The sequence below is a fragment of the Peromyscus eremicus genome, chromosome 7 (genome assembly GCF_949786415.1).
Source record: "Peromyscus eremicus chromosome 7, PerEre_H2_v1, whole genome shotgun sequence".
Taxonomy (NCBI): Eukaryota; Metazoa; Chordata; class Mammalia; order Rodentia; family Cricetidae; genus Peromyscus; species Peromyscus eremicus.
Genome location: NC_081422.1, coordinates 65,247,650 through 65,267,950, shown reverse-complemented (window position 1 = coordinate 65,267,950; position 20,301 = coordinate 65,247,650). Strand labels below are relative to the sequence as shown.

At 39.1% G+C, this 20,301-nt stretch overlaps 1 protein-coding gene across 1 annotated transcript in view; it reads right to left on the bottom strand.

Annotated features, from left to right (window-relative positions):
- Positions 1–374: 374 nt before the first annotated feature.
- The window catches only part of Adam10 (ADAM metallopeptidase domain 10), a 110,813-nt gene continuing 90,886 nt past the window's right edge, over positions 375–20,301 (bottom strand). Inside the window, exons 10-16 of the mRNA XM_059268205.1 lie at positions 18,056–18,239; positions 11,946–12,096; positions 11,000–11,183; positions 10,146–10,254; positions 9,215–9,435; positions 4,149–4,275; positions 375–2,642 (exon numbers count right to left, since the gene is read on the bottom strand). Of these exons, the coding sequence (XP_059124188.1) occupies positions 2,548–2,642; positions 4,149–4,275; positions 9,215–9,435; positions 10,146–10,254; positions 11,000–11,183; positions 11,946–12,096; positions 18,056–18,239 (1,071 nt within the window). The 3' untranslated portion in view covers positions 375–2,547. The remainder of the gene's footprint in view (positions 2,643–4,148; positions 4,276–9,214; positions 9,436–10,145; positions 10,255–10,999; positions 11,184–11,945; positions 12,097–18,055; positions 18,240–20,301) is intronic.

Here is a 20,301-nt window from a genome sequence, read left to right as displayed (position 1 = left end):
TCCTACCTTAGCCTCTGCAAAACTGAGATCATGGATGTGCACTACCACACCCAGATAAATTAGACATTAATAAGGCATTTAGCACTCAGAACTTTGGAAATAGAAAGAAGACTGCAAGTTTCCAGTTACGCTCAGCTCTTTATTAAGACAAGTCCTGAACATTGACTATGAACAGTGAAAAGCAGCGCTGCTGAGTGATTTTTTAATTGTGTATAAGACAATGATACCCAATTGGGCTGTTCATTGTGGCATCACACAGTGAGCAAGGATGCTTGCACTTGCATGTGGAGATATCGTTCTGCTGAGTAGCCTTTCATTTAGTAGGGCAGCTGCCTCTGACGGTTCTCAAAGTTCAAAGAGCACAGACCCGTCAATTTGATTTCATCAAGTCTATTTATTAATGCATTTCAAGTTTCAAAAAACCTTACATCTTTGCACAATACTTTATTTTTTGCAGGTTTTAGTAAAAATTTCCAAAGTGAACAAAAAAAGATACTGTATAAAACACAGTGGACATTAAACTGACAGTAGTATTAGATCTCACTGGTCCTGATCCTTTCATTTTTACCACATCTTGATTTGCAGTGGAAACAGTTCAGTGCATGTATCTCTTCAGAAAACATTTAACTTAGACTCAAAATAAAACAGGGCAGTGTGTAACTGCCAAAACCCTACCACAGGATAACATTACAAGCAAAAAATGTACATGTTCCAAAGTCTACCACACCCAAGAAGTTACTAAGAACTCTTGCAGAATAAAAGTCACCATTTTAGAAATGCAAACCCACTTCCAACCTTTGCACAGTCCAAAAACAAAGGCATTTGAATGATTTAAAGCAGTGTCATACACAGCTACCTACTTGTTGGGTTAGAATTATTTATAGTCTATCTGGGGTTTCATGTACAAAATTTGTCTCTAAATCATGTACAAAAAGCTGTTTTGAAAAAAGTCACCACATACTGTACAAGTTTACAAGGAGAGATCCCATTGTTTCTCTAGCGTTTTTGGCCTTGCTGGCTCGCGTCACATTATGAGTGATTGTGTAAACCTTAGACTCTTAAGAAAAAAAAAAAGGAAAAAAAAAAAAAAGAAAAGAAAAGAAAAAGAAAGCCAAACACAGTCATCTTGTCAACCTTCCCTACATTTGCCTCCTATGTAAAGCCAGGAAAGTCACTACTGTTGACTTCTAATTTACGTGATGTAGCTGGAAAACAGAAGCAATGAATATGTCACAAGCTTACATTTTTTTAATGCCCCCTCCATTTTCTGCATAGCGATAAGCCTGTTAATACATTAAATGCTTTTGCTTTCTCTTTCTTTAAAATGCCAATTATTTATATCTGCTTAAAAAAAAAGTTTGTAATGGACACTGTGCTGTCTACCTTCATTGTTGTTAAGATGGCTTAAGGGTTGGAAACCATGTCAGAAGGCCTATCTACAACTTCAACTACCTGCCGAGCAAATTACTCATCTCTAGTGGTTACCAATGATCAGATGGTGTGCCAAAGACCTGTCCAAATATTTCAATGAAGACATTGATTTTCTTTTCCATATCAGATAAAAACAGAATTAGCAGACTTTAAGTATATGGAATACACAAAGGAATAAGCAGGCTACAAATGAAAATCATCATTTCTGACATAATTCCTACCAAGGCATGAACAAATTTCACCTAGCAGTTTAAAAAGGGAATTGAACTAGGAAGTGTAAAATTCTAAGCAGAAACCAGACATTTACATAAAGAACTGACTCTGAAGCCAAAGGCTGTTGCTGTCCAGTTTGCACTCCGATCAGCTGCTCTCTTCAGCGCAGCCTCTCCTGCTCACAGCAGCCATGTGACAAGGAAAAAGATGTATGTAAAAACCAACTCCACTGTAAGAAAAGGAAAATGATTCTCATTTCAAAACTGCCTATGTGAAGCATTACAGAATCCTGGACCACTGAACACCACCATTCTCTGTTATCCTGAGTATGTCAATTAAACAGTAATTTTTCATTAAGAGCGGGAAAAATTTATAATACAAAGAAACATCCATATTGCAATTTCTGTTTACAATTGCACAGAGAAGTACAGTGTACGTAAGAAATACATGTCTGCATATAACAAGGTATGTACATTGGCAAGTGATGTATCCAATGTTGAGGTGGTCGAGCCTCCCAGCCTTGATTGGCAGTTGAAAAAAATATATTTCAATTTGTGATAAAAGTTCATCGAGAGCCAAGTCTGTCTGCAAGTGAAGAAAATGCAGCAACGAAGAAAACACGGGGCACATCATAATATTCTAAGACTTTGTGCCATTAGGTTAAAAATATCTGTCCATAAGAAAATTGGGTTCCTTTTCCATCTACCCCACCCCCCTAAATTGGAATTTTCAGGCTTTAAATTTTAAGTAATTCCACCTGGTACGAGGACATGATCTCTTGCCATTTTTTCTTCAACTATGAACTGTGAGGGTTTCGTCTGGAGATGATGACTTAACAGGTTTCTCTTTGGAGTGAAGTTTTCCCACTGTAGGCACTAGGAAGAACCAAGGCAAAAGCTGCAGTTAGCGTCGCATGTGTCCCATTTGATAACTCTCCCGGGGCCTCTGACGCGGGGGCTGCTGAATGGGTTGCGGCGGTCTCCTCCTCTTTAAAGTGCCTGAAACGAAAAGCAAAACAGCTTATTGTGCATCACCTCCTAATCTTCAAAAGAAAAGTGCTCTCTCACCAAGAAAAGTGATTCTTTGTGACTGATCAGCAGAAGTATGTGCCCTGTAACATAGTTTTCAATTTTCTGATGGCCATAATAAAAATAATAATAATAAATAATAATTTTAATACTTATTTCATTTAGACCAATTCAACTTTAACATTTACTCAATATAAAAAATTACTAAAATATTTCACCATTTTATGTTGTCTTTAAGTCTGATTCACATTTAATGTTTAACAGCATATCTCAGTGGAGATGAGTCACATTTCAAGTACTGGACAGCCTTAAGAATTTGACTGATTCGTCTAAATTAATATAGGTCTGAGACAGACACTTGAGGCCTGTCTGCACAGCAGGATGGCAACTAACTCATCCAGTCTGCTGTGAAAACTTTAAGACTGTTCCTGTAGTAAGTGCTTAGCACTTTTTATGAAGGTTTAACAAATGGCAGTTTTCAGAGATGTCAACACACAAGTCAAATATCTGTTCCACTGAAGGAGAACATCATGGTAACTGTGCCTAAAAAGTGTCCTGTAGCTCTTGTAAACAGTTAAAAACTGACACAAGTGCCTGAGTTCTGACTCTGGAAACTAAGAAAACAAGTTTATCAAATCAAAGGTCCTCTTACCCCCGCCATGACGTCTGGGCTCTCCTGTCCCGACACAGGAACAAAAGGAAAACACAAAGCAGAACTAACTACTTTAAGGCTCTCCTAAGAAGGAGATGCCAGCATCTAACCCTGGATCCTTGATACTGTCTTAGGCAATGTCTTCCTCACATCTGTAACGACTAGTCACATTATACTTCGGAGAGGGGAAGGGAGGGACTATTAAGAATGACTAATGTGTAACACAGAGAAGTTGCTTCCTCTCTTGTCTTCTTCAAATGCCCAGACTTGATTTATCCCAGTGGTGGTATCCTCCCGAGGGTAAAGGTGTAGACTATGTGATAGGTTCTTAACATCTGAAGCTGCTACACCAAGACTGCCCTACAGACAGATTTGTACTTCTCAGGAAGCCTCATTCAGGAAGAAATAGTTTATGGCTCGATGCCACGAGCCATAAACTATTTCAAGAACACAGACATTACAAATAGTTATCAGAGCCATTTACTACTCAGATGGAAAAACCAATAATTTGAAAGCACCTTAACTACCATAACACAAACAAGGTATGGTAACAGACTGAGACAAAACAAGGGGTGGCGAGTCCAACCAAACATCAAAATGTTATTCTAAAAGTTTCTTGACACTCAGGACAGATCAGCATTACCCCGGTAGTCAGTAACTAGACTGGACTGACAAACAAATATACAGCCAGTGAATCATTTATCAGGCAATTTGTCCAGAACAAAGCTCCATAAACTCAGTTACTAAAGCCTGTGGGTGCTGCATCCTCCTTGCCTGGAAGCTCCACCTCTGCTCACAGCAGCATCCATTGCTCAGCACCTTACCTGGAAGTGGTTTAGGAGGAGGCAACTTTGGATTACTACTTGGAGTGTGAACACTGCAAATCTTGATAAATCCAGCCATTAACATGATCAGGGCAATTCCCATAAGCAGTACTGCCCACCAGTGAGCCTAGACAGGAACAGAATTAAACTATTTTAAGACAGCAGATACTAACAACCATCATATGTAGTGTTTACAGCTTCCAAATTCTGAATATCCACATTGGCTTTAATACAAATTATTATAACACTTATGCAATTACTACTAATTATTTCTGGCAAAACAAACATTCAAAATGCCTCTATCATCTGAGGCTTTACACAACTTATTACCTCTGTACTATTTACTCAGATCCTAAAATAAAAATACATGCTATGCCAAAACACCTCCAGCCACTTTTTATGCATGCATAAGCTCTCTCACATTAAAGCAACTTTTGTTTCACTTTGAAAGAATCTCTAACTTAATGAAAAGTTGCAAGCACTGTGCAACTTTCAAAAATCTGACCCAGAGCCAGGTGCATGTACCACATTATTCCCCTGAGCACGTTAGCATGAAAGTCCCATAACAAGGAGCTCAACTGGCACTCGATCGGCTTGCCTTGCCACCAAGATGAGGCCCCAAGTTCAGATCCTCAGAACTCATGTAAAAAGCCAGGTGTGAATAATCCCAGCACTGGGGAACAGAGACAAGTGGATCTCTGAGGCTTGCTGACCAGCCAGTTTAGCCAATCAGAAAGCTACAAGTGAGAGATCCTATATCAACAACAAAAAAAGGTGGGAAGCAACATCCAACATCCAACTGTGTGTCACATATACATGTACACATGCAATTCCCAAAGCAGACCGACAGACAGATGAACAGACAGACAGACAGACAGACAGACAGACACAGACACACAGATACATACATACTCCTACAATACAAGAGTATTTTCCTAGATAGTCAGGCCATGGTCATCACAGACCCATGCAAGCTTTGCTGTCTGTTCCCCTCTGCTGTCCTTCAGGCTGGAAGGATCCCACAGGTCCCTTCTGACCTTTAAGACTTTGACACTTTTGGGACTGGAGAGATGGCTCCATGGATAAGAGAACTTGCTGCACTTACAAAGGATCTGGGTTTGATTGCCAACACCAACATGGCAGTTCATAATGATCTGTAATTCCAGCAACAGAGGATCCTATGCTCTCTTCCAGCCTCCACAGGGAAAAAGATATGCATGTGATGCACACAAATACATGCAGGCAAAATACCCCCACACACAAAATAAATAGACACTTGAAATTTTCAGGGCAGTTGTTAAGTACAGGATGGTAACAACCAATTTTGAATTTTCCAGTGTTTCTTATGATCAGATTCAGGTCATGCATCTGTTAAGAGTGTCACAGAAGGGATGTTGTACTCTTTTCTCACATCCTGTCAGGATGGACATGACTCTGATTTCATTACTATGATGCTAATTAACCTTGATTACTTGACTGAGATACTATCCACCAGATATTATCCAATGAGATTTTTTTTTTCCCTTGTGAAATCAATGACTATTTTGTAGAGATATAATTTGGAACTATGTAAATATTCTGTTCTTTACCAACTATCATTTACTTACTTGTTCTGTTGGGGTTTCCTATCCTATACAATGGATTATAATCCAATACTATTATTACCATGGAGTTTTTGACACCTTCCCCATCTCATTCTTTAAGCACTTACTTTCTCAGGCAACAAAAATTTCCAGGTTTATCTTGTTCTTTCGATATCTGAGACCTGGACCACCCATGTCTCTGTAGAATCCAGGTTCTCCTCCTAGGAAGACCCCTCCCCATCCTACATGCACACTGGCATGACACTTGCCTCTATACAGGACAGAGGCCTCTCACTGTGCTTTGTCTTTCTACTACTCTCTACACCCCACTCACTCCACTTGAACACTAACATGGCACGCACCTTCCACGCAGGGCAGAGGACGCTCACAATGTTTGGGCTATGTCATCCCACATCATGCTCTTCCCACACCCTCCCAACCAGTTAAGGCTCTATTAGCCAGCCATCTCTGTGGTACTGCAGCTCTTCATACCTGATGTGGATTTCTACCTTGCTTAGACTCACCCAATGACTTTAGGAACAAACTGTTCAAAGAAAAGAACCTACATAATGGAAGGAAAGAATGGATTCCAGAAAGTTGTCCTCTGACCTCCACTTACACATGCACTTTTTTTTTTTTTTTTAAATGTAAAGGTGATAAAGAGATAGCTCAGTGGTTAAGAGCACTGGCTGCTCTTCAAGGATCTAGGTTTAATTCCCAGCACCAACATGGCAGTTCACAATCATTGTAACTCCAGTGCCAGGGAATATGACACTGTCTTCTGGCTCTTGCAGGTACCAGGAACACACATGGTACACAAGTATACAAGCAGGCAGAACACTCAAACATGTAAGATATGAAAATAAAAAGTAATGAAAGGAGAGGGAGGCCAGACATGCTGGCACATGTCTATGATCCTAGCAACTGGGAAATGAAGGCAGGAGGATCTGGAGTTCATTCAGGGTTAGTCTCAGCTAATACTAACTGAGGCTGGCCTGGGCCAAATGAGATCCTGACTCAATCCTTTCCCCACTTTCCACCCCAAAAATATTAAAGAAAAGGGAATAGGAAAGGGAAAGAGGATGGTTGTTTGTCCAGAGGACCCAGGTTCAATTCTCAGCTCTCCTATGGCAGTTCACAACTGTCTGTGGTGCTCTTGGACCATGTTCACCAAGTAACGTCTAAGGACATCCTAGGTTTGTAACCCTTCCATGAGTAAATGTTCCTATGGTTGTTTCGAAAACAAAGCTAAAAAGATGTCTGCATTCCAGGACTTCTCCCAATCTCACCAGCCTCCAGTTTTCTCAGAGGAACTGGACAATCAAGCTGAGAGCAACTGTAGTCTGTGATTCACTTGGGAACCACTGCTCTAAATCTCCCACTCAAAAAGAATACCAGATACTTAGTATTTAAATTCATAAAATTAGAGCAAAATATGAGAGTAGAAACTGATTAAAAAACGAGACAGTGCATTTTGGAGGTTGAGGTAGGATTGCTGTTAGTTGGAGCTCAGCTTGGGCTACATAGCAAGCACCAGTTTAGGGCTATGATACAAGATTTGACTCAAAAAATTGAGGGTGTGTACTTGGAGCCCAGCTACTCAGAGGCTAAGGGTAGAGGGAACCCTTGAGCCCAGGGATTAAAGACCTAACACCATAGTAAGAAGGAGTATAAGGAATGTTAATTCTTATCAAAAGAATAACTGAAACACAAACTTTTGGTAAACTTAAATAAAAAGTCACAACATTGCAGGGAATGAAAGGAAAGAGGCACATAATGATAAATCTGAAAAAAAGGTAAAAAAAAATGGTTTTCTGCAATATCAAACCTAACCAAAAGATGAAAAGAGAAACAAGACCTCATCAACTATATGAGAAACTGGAAAAGAATTACTAATGTTCTTAACCCTTAACTCCCACTTAAAGAACAGGAAATAATGGCCCAAGATCTCAACATATTTCATGGTGAGTGCTCTCAGTCTTCTCAAGAACTACATGATGCCTGCTAAAGCTATGGAGTGTTTACCAATGCCTCCTAAACAAACCCAACAAAGATATGGAGCATATTCTGGAAAAACCTAGACACGGCTGTCAAAACAACTCTCCACAAAGAAACAACAACAACAAAAAATATTTCCATGGCAACAGTAGCCATAAAATATTGAAGTGTTAAGGTTCTTCCTACTCTACAGAACTGCATGAGGAGAAAAGGGGTCATAAAGTACATCAAGGAAACAAAAGGACACTAGGTAGCACTAGAAAAGACATAGTTAAGGTAGCCCTTCACCTCTTGTACAGTCTCTTACAGCAGAACACTCTAACAGCATACATTACCAAACAGAAAAATATTGTCCTGACTGGTAAGATGCCAAGACACAAACTATCCTTGCTCCAAATAAACCTTGTTATACAAGGAAACGGTGCACAAAATCAAATGAGACAAACAATGTAAAACAAACTCAGCATTTACTGTCTTATTGCTTGACCTGGCCAATGCTCACTAAAGTATCCAAAGCCTACACTCCAGGCATTGTGGGTGGTGCTAACTGAGGATGCTATATCAATGCTGACATTTTACAATAAACGACACCTGTTACCCTCACTCATGTGCAGCAAACCTGTATAAATTCAGAAGTGTCTGATTAATCTATTCCAGAACATAAGATAAGCATTCTCATTGTTAATTCACAGAAAGGGGCCTTTCAGTAAACCTACTTTTAAAAAAATTAAAAAAGTAATAACTTGGAAAAGGGAGAGTCTGAGTTCTAAGTCAATTTGCAAAGCAAACTATCCCATTTTAGGTACAGCACATTCTTAAACATAACCACTTGCAAGTAAGTCTCCTACACAAATCACTTGGAAAGCATGAACATTTAGGTTAATCTCAGTAGTCCTTTAAGAAAATCACAGTTGGTGCTGGAGGGATGGCTCAGCAGTTAAGAGCACTGGCTGCTTTTCCAGAGGTCCTGAGTTCAATTCCCAGCACCCACACAGTGGCTCACAACCATCTATAACAGTAGTCCCTTGGGATCCAATGCCTTCTTCTGATGTGTGAATGTACATGCAGACAAAACACCCATATACATAAAGTACATAAATAAATATATGTATATGGGTGTACCTGTTATACTAAAACAAGAGAGAAATACATAAACCAAGTAGCACTTTCCCAAAAAGCCCAGTGACAATACTAATATATGTACTACCAGAAGAAGTCACCTGTAAAAGACAATGTAAGCAGCAGAGGGAAGCAGAGTGACTCCTACTGCCTGTAACAGAGCTTTGAATGGCACTCAGGGAGAGATCCCAATCACTTCAGAAGGAAATAAGAACCAGGAATATTTAAAAGTTAAAAACGTATACATACAGTAATTCTAGTACAAATAGGCAAGTGTTCTTCCTCCAACATTGGTGACCACTGCCCAAGTAAAATCTAGATGGAACATTTTAAGTTAAGATTTTTATGAATGAAGACTATACTTACTACGATCCACTCAGCAATGTTTTCATAGAGTTGAGGACTAAAAATTGCTTTTTTCAGCCTAGCTAGAGGACCATCAGCATCTACTAATCTGCACCGCATGAAAACATCACAGTAGCCTCTGAAGTCATTACATGGAGAGCCCGGCTGCAGAGTGATAGTCCGACCACTGAATTGCTTGCTCCACTGCAAAGATCCTGTACTGGCACAAGTTGAAGGGGCCACTGGAAAAAGAAGTGCCAAACACAGAAGTCAGAATTCCTGGCGGGACAGTCTTAGAAAGCAAAAAGAAAGACGGAACTACCTAAATTCATTCCCATATTACACACACCTACACTAGTTTGTCAGAGTAACATCATTAATCATTTACCTTAAATGTTAAAAATATAAACAAACATTAAATCTTGACTTAATGCCTATAATGGCTTTAAAACCATTGAGCTATGTTTACATACATTATTACCTAAAGCTGGCAAGAGTTGGTCTAATGCATCATTTAACAACGTTGTAAGGACCATAATACAATGCTACATTTAAATTTTTCTCAAGAGAACCAACTTAGCTGGAAAGTATCTGTCCAACAAACTGTGTATCAGTTTACCAAGGGGAACTTAAAGACAGGCATCTTCTCTGCCCCCCCATCCCACCCCTGCCACCACTCTCATGGCACACCCCCCCCCCCCCCAATCTCTCTCTTACTTTAAGCTATAAAAGGCTCCTGTGCAGGTTTTAAAGGAAGCCTCTTTCCTTTTAAGGCTCTGCTAAGCTGTTTCTGATACTGCTGTTCCTTTCTCATGTTCTCCCACCTAAAGGCTCAATCATGGTCTTGAGGTCCTTTCTCCTAATAAACCTCATTCCCAAAGGTTGAAAAAAATTAATGGCAAATAATGGACTTTGGAAGTAGACCTCAAGCTGAGGTATTGAAAAGCCTTACTTTTCTTCATGCAACAAACATGGCATAACTCCTTATCATCTTTGCCATCAGAGCTGGCACAGGTACACTCTTCCAAGTCATACTTCTCACAGATAGAACCTGCACATTGCTGGGGGAAAGACACATTTTATTTAGTATCTGTGCAGTCCATGGTAACAGGCAGGTATAAGCTTCTGATGTCAAATAATAAAGTGGGTATATTTAATGTAATAAACAACAGGCTGGAGATATGCCTCCATGGCAAGCAAATGCCTAGCACATGCAAGGTCTTGGGTCAGATCCCAAACACAGATATCAGAACCAATAATATCACATAAATACACGTGAGAATAAATCAAAGTAAGTTGTATAACCTTTAAAGCAATTAAAGAAGAAAAAAAAAACCTAAACAAAAGCAGAGAAAGAAGTAGTTCCACATTTGTGTTAGTTATCATGGCTCCTCCATAAGTAGAGAAAAAATAAGTTTTCTTCATACAGAACAAAGTGACATTTAGCCATGAAGCTCAAAAGATTTCACACTCAGAAAAAATGACCAGATGAGTTCTTTTATTCAGGCTCCTGAAGTATTAATTTATACAACTTAAAAGCAGTACAGATAAGACCACATGCCTAGTTGTACTCTTGTGAATACCAAAGACAGATAGTTGCAAAGATGAAAGGTGAGTCAGGAGCTAACTGTGTGTCACCAGGCAATTGTGTCATTTTATACATTTGTGGCTTTGTGGGGAACAGAGCGGTATTACTGAATAGGAGCCCCAGAGTAGTTACCTTATAGAGCTTTCAGCGTCGACCATTATTCTGAAAAAGGATGCTCTATAAAATTAAAATTTAAACATCTTAAAGCAAATGCTTACCCCATTAATGCACACTTGTGTATGCCTGTTACAGTCCGTGAAGTTGGGCTTGGGATCAGACGCTGGGCAGAGGGCTGTGAAGCCATTGCATATCCCTTCCTTTGCACAGTCAGAATCATCCCGACATTTCTCGGACTTTGACTTGAATGCACACTGTGCTGTACAGCAGGGTCCTTGACTTGGACTAGGAGAAGTGTTAAATGGTCAGATAAAGTAAATCACTTGGATATGGGCCTGATTTTCACATCATCTTAAATGCTAAGCACATTACTGGAACACAACTTCAAATATTACTAGCAACAAACTACTCTATTTGAACATTCTAGCAAGTGTAAGAAGATGATTAAATATCTGGTTTCCACAGTCAAAAACACTACAGTCAGCGTTCTTACTCAGCCTTTTGTGAAGTGAATTCAAGACTAGGAAACTTTTCAGTGTTTTTTCCATGGCTATATAACGTATTAGTCAATTTACACATTTCTATACTAAAATTGAACTAGGACACATAGACTAACCATCTAAAAAGTTTACGTAAACTAACTACATGACACTAAGTGACAGAAGCCTACATGCCCCATTTTACCTAAATATTTTAAAGTTAAGTTTCTATTTGGACAGAAGATAGCCACATTTTCAAAGTTAGGAACTAAATGATAATGTATGTATTTTAAGGAGCAGCATTTTCACATTCTTTTTTTCAATACCCAAATCACTAGATTATGAATTGTTCTAATTGTCAACAACAGAATACTGTCATTCCAGAAAAATAAATAACAATAGAACAAAGCAGGGCAAATTTCTATAGCCATATGGACCTCTTGACATCAGCATTAAGTCCCCTAACTGCTGTGGGTGACCCTGCAGTGACATCAGCAGTAAGTCTCTCCTAACTGCTGTGGGTGACCCTGCAGGCATGCTGCATTACGGGGGTTGGCAAGGCAGGTACCTGCACTGCTTCCCAGGCTTCAGCTTGCATTTCTTCCCCTCTGGCTGGTTTGCATCGAAGCAGCACTCATCCTTACACTGGTCACTGTAGCCACAGTCACATTCTTCACCTTGCTCTACCATCCCATTTCCACATATAGGTTGGCCAGACTCTGAGGAAAGTTAACAGGACAAGATGAGCACTGTATACACACATTGATTTTCTTCAAAATTCACCAACTCAGGGCTGGAGAAACGGCTTGGTGATTTATTTAAGAGCACTTGCTGCCCTTCCTGAGGACCTGATTTCAGTTCCCAGCACCCAGTGGAGCTCACAACTGTCTATAACTTAAGATCCAAGGAATCTGACATCATCTTCTGGCCTCCAAAGGAATCAGGCTCACATATAATGCAGACATATTTGCAGGCAAAACACCATAAACATAAAAAAATAAAATAAAATTCACAAACTCTTTAGAGCCTTACCAAAAAGAAAAGGGAAACTCCAATGAGCAAGTAAGGCAAAAAACAGAATCTGAAAATCAGGAGACCTGTTTTTTTTTGGGTTTTTTTTTTTGTTTTTTTTTTTTTTAGTAAGGGCAGTGCTACTAACCAACAATGCAACCTCAGCATATCACTGCTTTTGGGGGCCTCTGTTTCTGCTCAGTGAAAGGACTGACTTCATGGGTCCTTCTTATGTTCTTTACAGAACTACTAACTTGCTATTTAGGCCACACCACAGTTGAGCTTTGCTGACTACATATGTATGTCATGCATATGCAAATAAAGTTAGTGTTTCTCAACCAGACGAAAGAGGAAAACCTGTCTGTTAGAGAAAACTTCAAACATACATAAAAGTAGTAAGAAAATAAGCACAACGACCTCCCATGTATGCTTCTCTTGTCTTATTCCCAACCATTTTTATTCTGTAGCATTTTGAAATCTTCACACCTAATATGTTGTTCTGTAAATACTTCGAGCTGCATGTCTAAATGATAAATGTTTTATAGACCTAACTATATATCATTATCACAGCTAATAAAATCAGCAAGATGCTTAATAACTAAGCATCTAATCACCAATGTTCAAATTTCCTGAGCTATTTCTTTACAGTTGGCCACTAAATCAAGTTCCAAACAGGGCTCTCCTAACTCCACCCCTTCCCCATAGTTGCTTTAGATGATGTATCTCTTATTTTACTATAGAATAGGTTCATCCTGTCTTTTTTTATTTTTACATCATTTATTTGTTAAGGAAGTTGGATGATTTTATCCTATAGAATAACTCATTTTTAAAAAGTGATCATAATATTGTCAATAAGAACTTTTAAATATACATTATTCTTTTTCTTGCTAGACCAAGCTCCTTAAGAAAAGAAATATGTATTAATCATTAATATGCTCTCTGTAGTCCCAAGTAGCCTAACAGTACAAGGACAGATCTTAGACAATTAGAGTTAGAAAGTCTAGTCTAAAATATTGGTGGATAATTTCAATATTTTTCTTTAACTTCTAAAGTTCTCACTGAAGCTTAGAATTAGATCAGTGGGTTCAATCCCCAGCACCATCAAAACAAATGATGGGGAAAAAAATCAGACTAGGAATGCTACTCTTCGTGAGATCACAAAATCACCTCAGGACATTATCATTTGCTGGGAAGGACAAGAATCAAATGCCTTCATTTTCTAGTAAGCAAAACTAACTTCCAAGGGGCTTGTGACTTGCTAGAGGCCAAATACCCCAATACGATCAAACAGATGAAGCCCAGAGGTTCTTGGATCTTAAATCTTAGGGTCTTCTCTTTCTAATGCACCAACTCGGAATTTAAAATGGGAACTGAATAAATAGAAGGGAATCCACGCCCAGCACAAGAATCTCACTTACAGCACAGATGAGTGAAAACCACTCCAGGAAGATAGGCTTTACATTTATCAAGTTATTCTTAATTCATTAAAGTAAATCTTAGCAGTCACTGAAACTCCAGCCCACTATCTGATCTCATATGATTTCTTTGGACTCTACAACTGGAATATCCACACTAAGTAAAACAATGACTTTTAAAAGGCTAGTAATAACTTTATAATTCATGTGACATGTAATTAAAGAGAAATGTCAGAAAATGCATGTGCAGTATCTGACACACAATCTTCTTCCTATACATACCGATCTATACATTCATTTTTATAATCAACTTCAAAGTTTACTGTGAAAACTCTTATCATCTAAAAGGTATTTCTACATGAAGAACTGACAGAAGTAAGTGACAGAAAAACACCCGATGACAGTAACAAATAATAGCATCAATGTAATGTCAATCTACCCTATGGGGGAAAAGCCTTAAAAGAAACAGCCAGAGACTCTGACAAAGATAAAGAAATATACCACAGGCTGGGAGAAAACACCTGTAAACCATTATCTGAGTCCAGCATAGGGGTGCACACCTATAATCCAGCACTCAGAACACGAAGATAAGGAAGATTGTGTGCTGTGGGATGTTCTGTATGGCAAATGTGTTGCTGATTAGTCAATAAAACACTGATTGGCCATTGGCTAGGCAGGAAGTGTAGGTGGTACAAGGAGAAGAATAAAGCTGGGAAGTGGAAGGCTGAGTGAGAGAGACACTGCCAGCTGCCACGATGAGAAACAGCATGTGAAGATGCCAGTAAGCCACGAGCCACATGGCAAGGTATAGATTTATAGAAATGGATTAATTTAAGCTGTAAGAACAGTTAACAAGAAGCCTGCCACGGCCATACAGTTTGTAACCAATATAAGTCTCTGTGTTTACTTGGTTGGGTCTGAGCGGCTGTGGGACTGGCAGGTGAGAGAGATTTGTCCTGACTGTGGGCCAGGCAGGAAAACTCTAGCTACAATTGTGTGCTACAGCAAACAACCAAAAAACTCCCCAAGTTATCTGACAAATCACCAGTGATTATATAAAGCAATCTCAAAACTCAATGAACAAAATAAAAAGCAAAAATAAACAAACAGTTTGTAATTAATAATTAAGCCTCTGAGTGATTATTTTATAAAAATGGCTGCTGCCCTGATGGGACCAGGCAGGACCAAGAAACCTCAGTCTATAGCTTGGCTTGTTTCTTGCCAGCTTTCCTTAACTTACATTATCCCTGTCTATCTTTTGCCTCAGGGCTTTTTTCTTTTCTTACTTCTGTAATCTTACTTTCACTCCTACTCTGTGGCTGGCTGTGTGGCTGGCCTCTGGAGTCCTCCTCCTTCTCTGGTTACTTCTTTCTTCTTCCCAGATTTTTTTTCTTCTCTATATTCTCTCTGCCTGCCAGCCCAACCTATCCTTTCTCCTGCCTTGCTATTGGTCGTTTAGTTCTTTATTAGACCATCAAGTGTTTTACACAGGCATAGTAACACAGCTTCACAGAGTTAAACAAATGCAACATAAACAAAAGTAATACACCTTAAAATAATATTCTACAACAAAGATAAACAGCTAATAAGCTGTGAAGGAGTTCATCACTGTCACCAGAGGAATGAAAAATAAAACAAGGAACTATTGCCTTACTCCTGCCAGAATGGTTTGATCCAAAAATAGTGCATATGCTAGATTCTGATTCTGATGAGATTGAGACTAGTCATAACCAGATCATGAGAATGTAAAATAGTACAGCCACCCTGGAAAACAGTTTGGGAGTTTTGTAGAAAACAAAACAAGTGATCACTATATGATCTACTAGCTAGACTTTAGATGTTTAGCAAAAGAATGAAAAATGTATATTCATACAAAACTTACACATAAATTTTATAGATATTTAATTGATAAAAGCAAAACCCTGCAAATAGCCAGGTTTTTGGCTTATAACAAACCATTATATATCAAAGAATACTTCGTAGCAACAGAATGGACAAACTACTGATAAAATTTGGATATTTAGCAAATTCTTCTAAGTGAACAAAGGCATTCCCTAAAAGTTATACACTGTACAATTCCATCTATACATTATCAAAAGGACAGTATTTTAGAAATGGAAAAGAGATTAATGGGGTGGGCAGGGAATAGCAAGAGACAGCTAGGTATGGTTATGAACACATAGGTGTGGTTATGAGTAGATAATACTCAGTATACCTGTCCTGATGGACTGTTCTGGATCTTGTCTCCGGTGGTGGGATATAAAACTACACATGTAATCAAATTATATAAAAAGAAACAAACATCGAGAAGACAGGAGTAAGGAGTGTGGAATGTGCATTGATGACAACATCACACCGAAGATACTATCAACCTGCAGGATATTACCAGTGGAGAGACAAGATGAAGGTACTGAGCATCGACTACTTATTGTAACTGTATGTGAATCTATAATTATGCCATTAAAAACTGTATTGAAAACAAAAGGACAGACTTATCCGGAAGTCTCCCTCAATTCCTCAACCCTTCTTTGAATGCCCTTTATGTACAAAAGTAACCATGACTCAATATTTGCATTCAAGTATTTTATAATCTTGTGGAAAAGGAGGATACACAAAACAACTTGAAGACTAGGTAGAATATTTGGAATGTGATAATTGTCACAAGAGAGATATACGGCTGAATGTAAGACCAAAATCTGGTATGCTTACACAGTGGAATATTGTTTACCCTTTAAAAGGAGTGGAGTGTGGTACATGTTATTACAGGGGTGAACCTTGAAAAGTTTATGCTAAGGAAAACAAGCTGGACACAAAAGAACATACACTCTATGAGTCCTCTGTGCCCACTGACAGAAACAAGGAGTGAACTAGATTTAGCCCTGTAACACACTGTTATTTGGCAACAGGAACAAAACATTGTGATGAACCTTGAAATACTATGTGGAGTTAAAAGTAAAATTCCATAAAAGGAAAAAGCTATAAATTTCATTTGTATGAAATCTTAAAACAGGCTAACCAATCTCTGGTTAAACAATCAGCAGCTGCTTCTAGGAGACTGACTGTAAAGTGGAATAAAGAACTTTTTGGACTGGCAGAAATGTTCTGATCTTCACACCTGCTTGGTTTACATAGCTAACTGCCATTTGCCAAATTCACCAAATGGTGCACTTAAGACGGGCACTTAACACATCCCTGTTGACTGCAGCACTATCCACAACAGCCAAACTGTGGAACTAACTAATCTGGGTGTCCAACAAGGGGAATAGATGAAGAAACTTCATATATACACACTTCGGGTTTTAGTTTGTTTGTTTTTGTTTTTTGTTGTTGTTGGTTAATTAGAGACAGGATCTTGCTGGGTAGCTCTGGCTGGCCTGGAGCCTGCTTATATAGACCAGGCTGGCCTTGAACTCACAACCTTCCACCTGCCTCTGCCTCCCAACTGCTGGGATTAAAGGTGTGCACCATCACACCCATGCAGCACATACACAATGGAGATGGTTTCAGACATGAGGGGTACAGTTTTTTGTTGTCTGCAGGAAAACAGATGCAACTGGAGATAATCATATTAAGTGAATTAAGCCAATGTCACAAAGACAAGATTGTGCTGTCTTCTCATTTCTAGTTCCTAGCTTTTACACCAATCCATAAAATCATGTACACATATATAACAAGAAAGCAGAAGCAAAACTACCTAGGAGAGCAAGGGGAATAGTGGAACAAGAAGAGACAGGGAAAGGGAGGAGAGGAGGTATGTGGTGAGTACGTCCAATGTACAGTCAAATGTCACACACACACACACACACACACACACACACACACACACACACACACATAATTCAGAGTGTACAATTCACCTAGGAAGGAAAGAGAGGGAGGGGGAAGAACCTCCAACAACACTGAACTCTAACTAACGAGATATAAGCTAAAGTATGTAGAAGTAAGTTACTCTGCCACCTGCAACTGAGTTTCAAAGGGGCAAACAAACTCCTAAGTATTTGATAAAGCAAATACAGCAAAGTCTTAATGGGAAAACACAGGGGAAGATGTTCTTAGAGCAGATTCTTTCTAGTTTTCTGAATGTTTAAATATCAAGGGAAAGGCACTTCCACTTGACAAGCTAGATTAAATTCTCAGAACCCACATGGTGAAATGAGAGAACTGACTCCAGCAAGTTGTCTTCTGACCTCCACATGCATTCCATGGCGTGTGAAAAAAAGTTAATAACTAAAATATTGAGAACCATACATACCAACGAAGCAGTTGTTTCTCTTCTTCTCAAGCACTTGGCTTATGTTTCTAATACTGCAGAGTGAAAACTTGTTGTTGTTAAGTTTGTCCCCAGACGTTGCTCTTGCATACATGATGTAATTGCCATTTTCTTTTTGTCCTAAGTTCTTAGACTCTCCTGGTGTGCACTCTGTTCCAGAATCATGCTGCCAAATAGAACATGATGTTACATTAATAGGAAGTAAAATAGGGTTTCCAGGTCATCTGCTTAAGTGGAACTTTCTCATCAGAAGAACAGTGGAAGTCACATACTTTCCTTGAGGAAGGGTCTACCAACTGCCTCGGATGGTGAGTTAGGATAACTACTTGCTCTGTCAGGGGCCACAGTTGCAGCACAGAAGGAAAACTGAAGGTCTAAACACAAACTATCTTAAGACTTTGTAATTAGGTACTAGAACTGAGCATACACCATCATAAAGACTATTGAAAAACAGCTTTTAAGGCTGGCAGCAATGATATGGATTACTTAGCATTCATTAAAATACATGATAAATTACATGCTAAAACTGGTTCAGGAAAGCAGAGATGAAAACAAAACCCAAGACCAGTGCTGGGGAAGGCAGAGAGTAAGAACTCAAGGCAGGGGCAGCTTCCTTATGAGTCAGTGCAAAAGACAGCTGAGTAAAATGCTGACTGGAGACAGAAATACAAGTTTTACTTTTAAATGAAATTAAGAACTCAAGGCATGAGATCAAAACACTACTTTACAGAATAAATAGGAGACAGAGTTCTGCGTATGAGCACATGCACAGAAGTGGTTTTGGTTCCAGTAACTTACCCAGGTATTAGAGGCATCAGAAGAGCTGCTTGAATTTTCTCAAAGAAAACACACTTAGGAAGCTGGAATGAAGCAGCAGACCCCAGCAGCACCTGCTTTCCTGGTACACATGCACTGAAATAACCTAGGGTTTGGTTGATGCCTCGGTGGGTAAGAGCACTTGCTGTGCATGCAAGAAGACCTCTGTTCAAATCTCCAGGACCGACATAAAAAAGTCAGGCACAGGGAGATGGCTCAGGAGGTAAAGGTGCTTGTCACTAAACGGCAACTTAAATTGATCCCCAGGACCCAAATGCAAGTAGCTATCCTCTGACTTCTACTCATGTGCTGTGGTACACAATCACACACACACACACACACACACACACACACACACACACACACACACACACAGATAAATGCAATAACAATTTTAAGAAAAAATAAACAAAACCAGACATGGCCATGCTTATCTGTAACAACCCCATTGCTGGAATATAGAAACAGATACCAGAAGTTCACTAGATGATCAGTCTAGCCCAGATGGCAAGCTTCTAGCTGAGAGAGCTGTCTTAAGGCACTAACACAAAGAGTGATTGAGGAAGACACCCACCATCCTCCTCTGACTTCTGCATGAACACACAAAGGTGCATACTCAATTGCATGTACCACACACACACAATACTTTCAATATCACACTCACACACCTGAAGCAAACCTCACATACAATGTCCTCAAGTAATTAAGGTACTAATCATTAAAAGGGGCAAAAATGTAAGGTATTAAAATGGCAATTGTATTTAGCTGAATCTTGGTTTGAATACCCAACAACCCCACTCTCTACAGACGAACAATAAATAACAAGTCACTTCAATTTTATATTTCCTCATCAGAGACCTCTATTCACATCTTACTCTTCCTGATACTGCCCTACTTTTCTCCTGAGCCCAGATCCAGCCTCTAGCAACTACTTGCTTTGTACACAGTATTACCTTGCTTTACATTTCTGCTCCTTACAATTCAGTTTGGTTTCTGATTAAGTATGGTACTAGCAAGAGTTTCATCATTCAAATTTAGAAACAGAAAGAAAAAAAATTCCAAAACTACATAGTTCTTAATGTGACCATAGAATTACTTGCTACCTTTCAAAGAAATATTAGAGGACCCAGTTATACATAAAAGTACTAAAATATTCAAACCTATACAGATGAAACTTTGCCAGAAAGTTACATTCTTAAAAACAGCAAATTGTGACCTACCTGCCTAGTCTTATTTATTCAGAAATGGTATAAGAGATCTCACCAATGGCTATAGAAGGAGAAACAGGTTGTAAACAAGGATGCTTACTATTTGCCACTTCAGATACAGGGACAAAACTCGCAAACAAAGAAGTAAAAAGACCCCACTCCCCCAACACAGATATATACACAAAGGACTATCTTGACTGGAAG